The 7,844-nt window shown below is 41.9% G+C and overlaps 1 protein-coding gene across 2 annotated transcripts in view; it reads left to right on the forward strand.

Moving 5' to 3' along the window:
* Nucleotides 1–6,981, forward strand: part of LYPD6 (LY6/PLAUR domain containing 6) — a 128,048-nt gene extending 121,067 nt beyond the window's left edge. For both annotated transcript variants that reach the window (XM_019646503.1, XM_019646504.1), the window contains exons 4-5: nt 2,141–2,271; nt 4,066–6,981. In XM_019646503.1, the coding sequence (XP_019502048.1) occupies nt 2,141–2,271; nt 4,066–4,233 (299 nt within the window). In that variant the 3' untranslated portion in view covers nt 4,234–6,981. The remainder of the gene's footprint in view (nt 1–2,140; nt 2,272–4,065) is intronic.
* Nucleotides 6,982–7,844: the final 863 nt, after the last annotated feature.

Consider the following 7,844-nt stretch of genomic DNA (forward strand, 5'->3'; position numbering starts at 1 on the left):
AAAAAAAAAAAAGATTCATTAGTTGTTATCTCTACTTTCATTCAGTGGACTAAGCTTCCAGTTAGTAAGTTAAAAGAGAGTTGGTTATGGACATAAAAGTGTGAACAAAAGGTAGTTATATCAGGTTCACCAATTGTTATTCTAAGGGTTACCTAACATAGGATAATTCACTCCATGGAGGACAAATCTAATTTCCAAAACTGAAACCATGTGCTGAATTACTTATTTCATAAACATGTGATCTTATCTGCTCAGATTTACATTTGGAGCAATAAAACCTGGTCAGCTGTTCCTGGTTGTCTGTGTGTAAAGGAGATAGAAGATAACACTCCTTTTTTATGGCTTTCTTGAATATCTGAAGTTGGGGTGGGGTGGGAAAAGTGTACCTATCATGGCCATAAATGTCCAAGTTTGACACCAGAGAATGAAACCAGTCCTCTTTGGAAGATGTTGTAAATCCCTCAGGTCACTAGCTCCATATGTTAAAACCTGTCAAAGCATTAAAAAAAAAAAATCAGACAAGAGCTGCCATCTCCTCTTCATTGAACCAATGAAAATTAAAACAATCCCTCCAATTTTAAAATGTTTTAGGGCTTTGGGAGAAATATTGCCTGGTACAATGCCTTCAAATTTCTTATGAGCCCATAGGATGACCCCACAGAGCTCTCTAAAACCCCACAACCCACAGAGCTCTCTAAGATCCTGAGCAAGCTAAGGACTGCCTTGGCCTGATCCCAATGGACAAAATTCTGGTCAGGGTGCAGGGTGGGGACAGCATTTGGGGGAGAGCCTTGACAGACTCAGTCCAGGTACACCCACCAAGAGCATAATCATTGGGAGAGTTGCTGCCCTTCGCGAGACTCAGGTGGAGGCCACTCAGGTTCCTGTCACATGTGGGTATCTAGAAGGTTAAAACCCCTGAATTTTCATGATTCCCAGGATGTGTCAGTGGGGTCTGTATTAGCTCATTGTCCGTCTACAACTATTCAGCCTTCTTTTTTGGACATTATACTTTGGTTAATAGCTGCCAAAATTATGACAGAATCTGGTGGGGGGAATTTTTATTGCCTAATAAATATCCTAGAAAGTCATAATTCCACATTAGCCACTAAATATCCAAAATGTATAACGTATACAAAGTTGGGTCCAAGATACGGATGAAAAACAGCTCAGTGACGTTTCTTAAGAATTATTCATTTTCTTTTTCAATCTGAATGTGGAGCAGGAATAGTGAACTAAATCCCAGGCTTAGAAAGCTGAACACTGCCTGGAGGACTTAAAAATTACAATGACAAAGCCATTTTTCTTTACTCTTTAAATTACAACTAAGAAATTGTCCATGGAATTTTGGAAGAAATCTCGAGTTGTCAGACTCCTAAGACTTAGAGAGACCTCCAGAAACTCACATCAGTGTCTTTCTTCATCTGCCTTCCTGGAAAGCCTGAAATCATGCTAGGAAGGAATGGTGCTCCTCGATTTTGGTACACTTTCATTGTTGGTTTAGTTCTCTTCTGTAATGAATTCTAGAATCCAGCTATGCTCCTAGGCAAGAAGTTCTTTCTTTTGGACAAAGTCATTTTCTCCAGATACAATGAGCCTATGTTCAATCATTCTTCCCTTACTTGGGAAGAACTGTTTCACACACACACACACACACACACACACACACACACACACACACACACCAACCTCTGCTATAGTCTTGTATCTCCTTGAAGATCTTTGTTACCTGCCTAACTTCTTGTCTTTAACTCCGTATTGTTTGAACTTTTTCATCACTTCATCTTCCTGAAAATTGCTAAGACTCTCACACCTTAAATCACCCCTCTAAACCTCTCCTCCCCTAAAAATAAAAATCAATACAGTGGCAAAACTTGTTGACAGGCAGAGAGTGATGCCACTAGGTCTTGGTTCATGGGGAATACGATGGGCAGAGACCCATGGGCTCTCCTCCCACCACAGTGAATTGGGTCTCTCCAAGAACATCATTGGGGTTGGACATAAGCCTAGCACGATACACATCCCAGGTGCTGTTACATCTTTTCAGGACTAGTAGTGTTGACACTCCTGTTGTTTCCCTTCCAGGCAGGTTGGGCTCATATTTTCTATGGCAATTAAAACATCTTTCCTCTGTTGACAGAGACCAGATACTGCTACACTCAGCACACGATGGAAGTCACAGGAAATAGCATCTCTGTCACCAAACGCTGTGTTCCGCTGGAAGAGTGCTTGTCCACTGGCTGCAGAGACTCTGAGCAGGAAGGCCACAAGGTCTGGGCAACAAAGCAAGTGACCAGTACAGCCTAGTCAGCCTTCTCCCACCTCAAATGTCTGCCAGTGCTCATGAGCAAATTCTTACCTCCCCATGTAGGCTGGCTTTTCACTGTATTTATACCATTAGGAGAAGATGCCCCCTTTCCTGTTTGCTCTAAAAGAAAAAAGATTTATACCAGCTCATAGGATAACTAGCATAAATGATGTAAACACAATACCAGGAGGGTATTGAAAATTATTGTAAGCCCTTTCTTCACTCAGAAGAAAGCCATAAAGCTACCAGAAGGAAGAGGAGCAAGGGACCAATTATGTCCTCATGGTAAAGCATTGCAGATCGGCCAACAATTCATTCCCATGGAGGTTGAGCTTTCTGTAAAGTGGGGCTCATGTCTTTTGTGGCATGCTGATTTGGAGAAAGTATACATTGGCTCCCACATCATTTCAGTAGGTGATGAGAGAACCATCTCCTTGTGGGTTCGCCTTCGAGGGCAGCCTTGAAGGAGAATATGAAGAATCAGAGAAAGGCAACCTGACTCATGGTTAGAGTGGAGAATGCCCCGACTCTCCTGCTGGTCCTTCAGAGCTGGTTGTACACATGAGCTTGATTATCAGACCTTGGCCTTTGTTTGGAGGCTGCTCACTCGTCCCCTCAGGCTGCCTTCCTGGGGTTGGGGACAATGCCAATTCAGATACCATGGAACACCACTGTTACTAGGGGTTTCTTTCTCTCAAGAAGATAGACACCTAATTTTCAAGAGACTTGTCAAATATGCTCAGAATTAAATTTTAAAGTATAATTCACCTACTTGCTCTAGGTTTGAAATATGAAAGATAAACCCAAGGGTTTTACCTGACCCCCAAGCAAGTTAGCCTTGGTTCTCAGGCATTATTGTTGCTTCTTCACCAAGGAGGAAGTTAAAGATCAGAGAAATGATATCATGTGCACAGGTCACACAGCTAGTGAGTGATAGAGACAGAATTCAAACTCCCTTCTGAGCCCTATTTTACCTCCCCAACTTTATAATGCCTTCCTAGCCCATGTCAGTGGTGACCAGCTTGAAACCTCTGGAGGATAGTGACTGGAGGATATTAACCATCGTAGAGGCTTCAAACACTACTGTGCATGTGAATCACTTGGGGATCTTGTTAAAATGCAGATTCTCATTCACTAAGTTCTGGGCGAACTTGAGACTCTGTATTTCTAACAAGTTCCCAGTTGATGCTGAAACTGCTGGTCTGTACTTAGTGTAGCCATGACCTCAAATAATTTCTGTCAATAATTCTTTGGGTTTATTTCTTTCTTATGATCCACACATAAAGCTGTATAAAGCAGGAATAATTGCATAAATGAAAACCCTTCCAATCTTAACTCACCCATGAGGATGGAGAGAATTATGCAGACAGCTCTAATGAAAGTAAATATTGAAATTATCTGGGTTGTTGCCACTTCCCTTTCATTGTGAGGATTTGGCAAGTGAAAGTGGCCCTCTTAACAGTTTCCTCAAGTATTCAGAAAGAGCCTTTTTGAGAGAGGTAATCCCCACTTCACAGATGGAGTAGCTGAGACCTAGTAAGGTTGTAAAACTGCAATAATCACATGGTGGGACGTCCAAAGCAGAACCCATGTCCCTTGAAGCGTGGTTGGGGGCTTTAATTTTGACCATGTTGCTTCCCAGTGAAATTTCATTCCCCCCACCCCCCTGGCCTTAAATGCAGGGTTGGTGTCTCCTCCTGCCTCTTGCCAAGACCTGCCAGCTCCTCATCATTTTCTTTTCTCTTCCTTTCTTTCAGGTGTGTACTTCCTGTTGTGAAGGAAATATCTGTAACTTACCACTACCCCGAAATGAAACCGATGCCACGTTTGCCACAACGTCACCCATAAATCAGACGAGTGGGCACCCACACTGCGTGTCAGTGATAGTGTCCTGCTTGTGGGTATGGTTGGGACTCACACTATAGCAGCTCCAAGTCACGACGTGGAGTAGTGATCCGTGGGGACTTTGACGGTCCACAGTCATGCATGAGTTGTTGGCCTGACAATACTTACACATGTGAAACCACAACACGAGGATATCTTCACGGCCAAGCATTTCCACTTACCATGAGGAACAAGCATTGCTTCAGTTGTAGTCATTTGAACTCCAAGACCTCATCAAAGCCAGCCTGCCCCTAAAACAGACCCTGAGTTTTATACCACAAACCTTTGTTTTCACTCCAAGAAATAGCTCTGCATTTGTTGAGATCTGGGGCTCTTAATTTGGAATACATGCAGGAGCCACAGGAGGTCCTAGGACCCTCTGAGATGTTAGGCAGTATGTTATAGGGACATGAATGGTTGTATGTTTTTCTGGAGAAAGGTAAATGACCACTGGTTTTAAATAGAATCATGAATTCACTGACAGCTTCAGAATTTTAAATCTTTGATTGCAAAATCAATGGACTATTTCCTTGGAGGTATTAATTCCCTAGAAGGGTAGTAAGAAATTTGTTCAATTTAATTTTTCCAACATTCTGCTTCCAGTGGTGGGAATCATATTCCCTCTGCTCTGTGTGGGAAATAAAAAGGCAGTCATGAAAGATTGGTGTATGGGGCAGGGGTGGCTGCAGAACTAGCATCAATAGAGTGGCTGTTTATCCCTTCATGTAACTGGTGAGATTGGGCTTAATTCAGCACCTAGTATACTCCATAAGATCATGGATTCTACCTGGACTAATGGGTGTTCAAGGTGTCCTAAGCAGGACGGGGTTATTTTCTCCAGTCATGGGCTTCTATTCAGACATAGCTAATTTACAGAGAGAGAAACAGAGAGAGGATTTCAAAATGAAAAGAAGGAGAATGTGTGGAGGAATCCTACTTCACTGGGGGGCTCCAGTAAGTGGCCGGATCTTCCTCCTTACGCTGCCCAAGAGCCCTCCGTGTGCTTCCTCTTTCAAATCCCCAGTGACTTTAGGGAGAAGGTGCTGCATTAAGTTGCCTGGAGATTAATAGGGAAAGAAGATGCAATATCCTAGGATGAGAGTAGGTGGACCAGTGGGGGTGATAGTGAGACTAGTAAGGAGACCCAGTGAGAAGTTATTTCTTTTAGATGATTACTTTGGAAGTAGATGGTAAAAGTTTCACTGTCCTTCCTATATTTTTGGCACCCCAAGTTACAATTCTTTCTTCTTCCTTGTAAATCATTTATACAATATTTATTTTTGTATGGCATAACTAGAAACTAAAATATATTATAAAAGATTCTTTATTCTGAACAAAACGATCAAATTAGAATACTTATTTTTCAACAGTGGTAGAGCTTGTAATATATGTATGTATAATACTGGCACCAGTGTTGAAAAAAGTTACTTATGTTGTGAGCACGAGTAATGTGTTGGCCTCAAGGTTTTTGCTCATGGTTTCCTCAGTGGTGTGTTTCCAGAAGTATTTGGGTGGTGACAATCGCTGGTACAAGTTTCTCTGCAGGGTTCTCGGCGTTTTTGCATCGAATGTGTTGGAGCCACTGCTGATACAGAGGACAGTGTTGTCAGGGTCCATCCGCCCTGACAGGAAAATGTCTCTGGCTCATAAAATGAGACCTCCTCAGGGACCAATAGGAACTGACAGTGGTAACTCTGATACACAATGATCTAAATTGCATCAAATGGCCTTAAATCAGAGTTTGGCAGGCTTATCCGTAAGTTACTTATAATTGGGGTGGGGAAGAAGAGGGAGAGAAAGCAAGACATTTATTAAGCACCTCTTATGTGCCAGGCACTATGCTAAGCACTTTACATAAGTTAGATGGTATAATTCCTGTAAGAACCATGGAAGGAATATTACTAGTATTTACACTTTACAGATGAAGGTACCAAGGCTCTAAGAAGCGCAAGAGCGTGAAATCTTTCCCTTCCGACTATATTGGATGAGGCAGGAATGAGGAGGAAGGGAAGGTGGAATTACCACCTGTATGGGCTTCATGGGAACTTGTCCCCCAATCATGTGGAGTTCGTCTAGTCCTGCCTCGGCAGGATGTCATTTGCATGTATCCCCAGATGGTTTTTCTTTGGGGGAGGGGTGAAGGTATGGTTTCATTCATTCCTCTTGCTAGAAGAGGAGACAGGTTGATCCTGCCTCTAAAGATGGTATAAGACAATGAAAATTTGATGCTGTACATATCTACCCAGACATTTTTGTGCATGAGCACTCTCCACGGACACCATCCAAATACTGCATGCAATTTGAATAAGAGACAAAGTCCAAATGTTGGTTCTTAACGAGAAAGTATGTACTGCAAAGCCTCCCTGGCTGGTGTGCAGGGACCAGGTGTTCAGTGCTGTCATCTGCCACCCCAGGGGGGTCACTGCAAACTGCACACAGATGTGGTTGCCTGCACCCTTTTATGCCTGTCAAAATGGCTGGTGTTTTATTCTCTAAAGAAAGTGGTTTGCTCACCATCCCCAGCCTCAAGGAGCCACGGCATTGTCATTCATTCATGTGGAAGGCCTGGGATGGGTCATCCACCTGACTTTCCTACCACATTAAATCTTGCATTAAATCCCACCATCGGTGACGGCTTGAAGTGCACAGAGCCGCAATGTGTATATGAACCTATGTACTACTTATTTATTTTTAGACTCCCCACAGCATTCATGTCCATATGGGATTAATGCCTAAATTTTGTAAATATTGTACATTTTGTAAATCAATGAATAAAGATTTTAAGTGTATCTCACCGGGCTCCTCCATGCAAATGTACGCATCAACCCATGATTCAGGCACCCAGGCTATGTCAAGACGTTGGGCTTAGTGCCACAGGGAACTTTCTTCCAGAAGCTCACTTTCTAGTTGTACAGACAAGAACTGCATGCATGAAAAGATACAACATAACTCACTCATGCCAAATGATTCATACAGACAGTAAGAGCTGCAGAAAATCAAAGAAAGAAAGATTACCAGATTTTTCCATCAGGTCTACAGTTTCTCCAGAACATTTTTTTGTTAAATCAGGAAAGATAAAAAGATTGTGTTTGTGTGTGTGTGTGTGTGTGTGTGTGTGTGTATGTGCGCGTGTGCAAGTGCGTGTGCGTGTGTATCACCCACTATTTTTGAATCTTATTCTTATTTAAAAACCTTATTCTATTCTTGGGGTGAATTATGTTAATGATACCTTAAAAAGCATTTTCCCTTGATGGTTTCTTCTGCAACAGGAAATAAATATTTGAATAATATAAATGTCATTTTCATCTATACAATGAATTTATTATATTTTTCATAGTGAAATGATAGACATTGAAAGTGACCTTGAAACACTCCAGCTTGTTTGTGACTCCTGGTTATTCTTTAACATCCTATATTTTGACGTTTCTAGGGAAACACAAGTATTTCCAAAGTTAAAGTTTTCTGTTAGGTTCTGGATCAGTGACATGATTGGGGCTCTTAAAATGTCATACTTACATTAAGATAGCTCTTATCACTAACCTCTCTGAATAGCTCTGTGTGTGTAATGTAAACGGTACCACAGATAGACTGTGCTTTCAGAAAATCTGGTTTTGAAAACATAGACTTGCATGATAACCCAATTTTGGGGTTT

Source organism: Hipposideros armiger, unplaced genomic scaffold (assembly GCF_001890085.2).
Source record: "Hipposideros armiger isolate ML-2016 unplaced genomic scaffold, ASM189008v1 scaffold_104, whole genome shotgun sequence".
Classification (NCBI taxonomy): domain Eukaryota; kingdom Metazoa; phylum Chordata; class Mammalia; order Chiroptera; family Hipposideridae; genus Hipposideros; species Hipposideros armiger.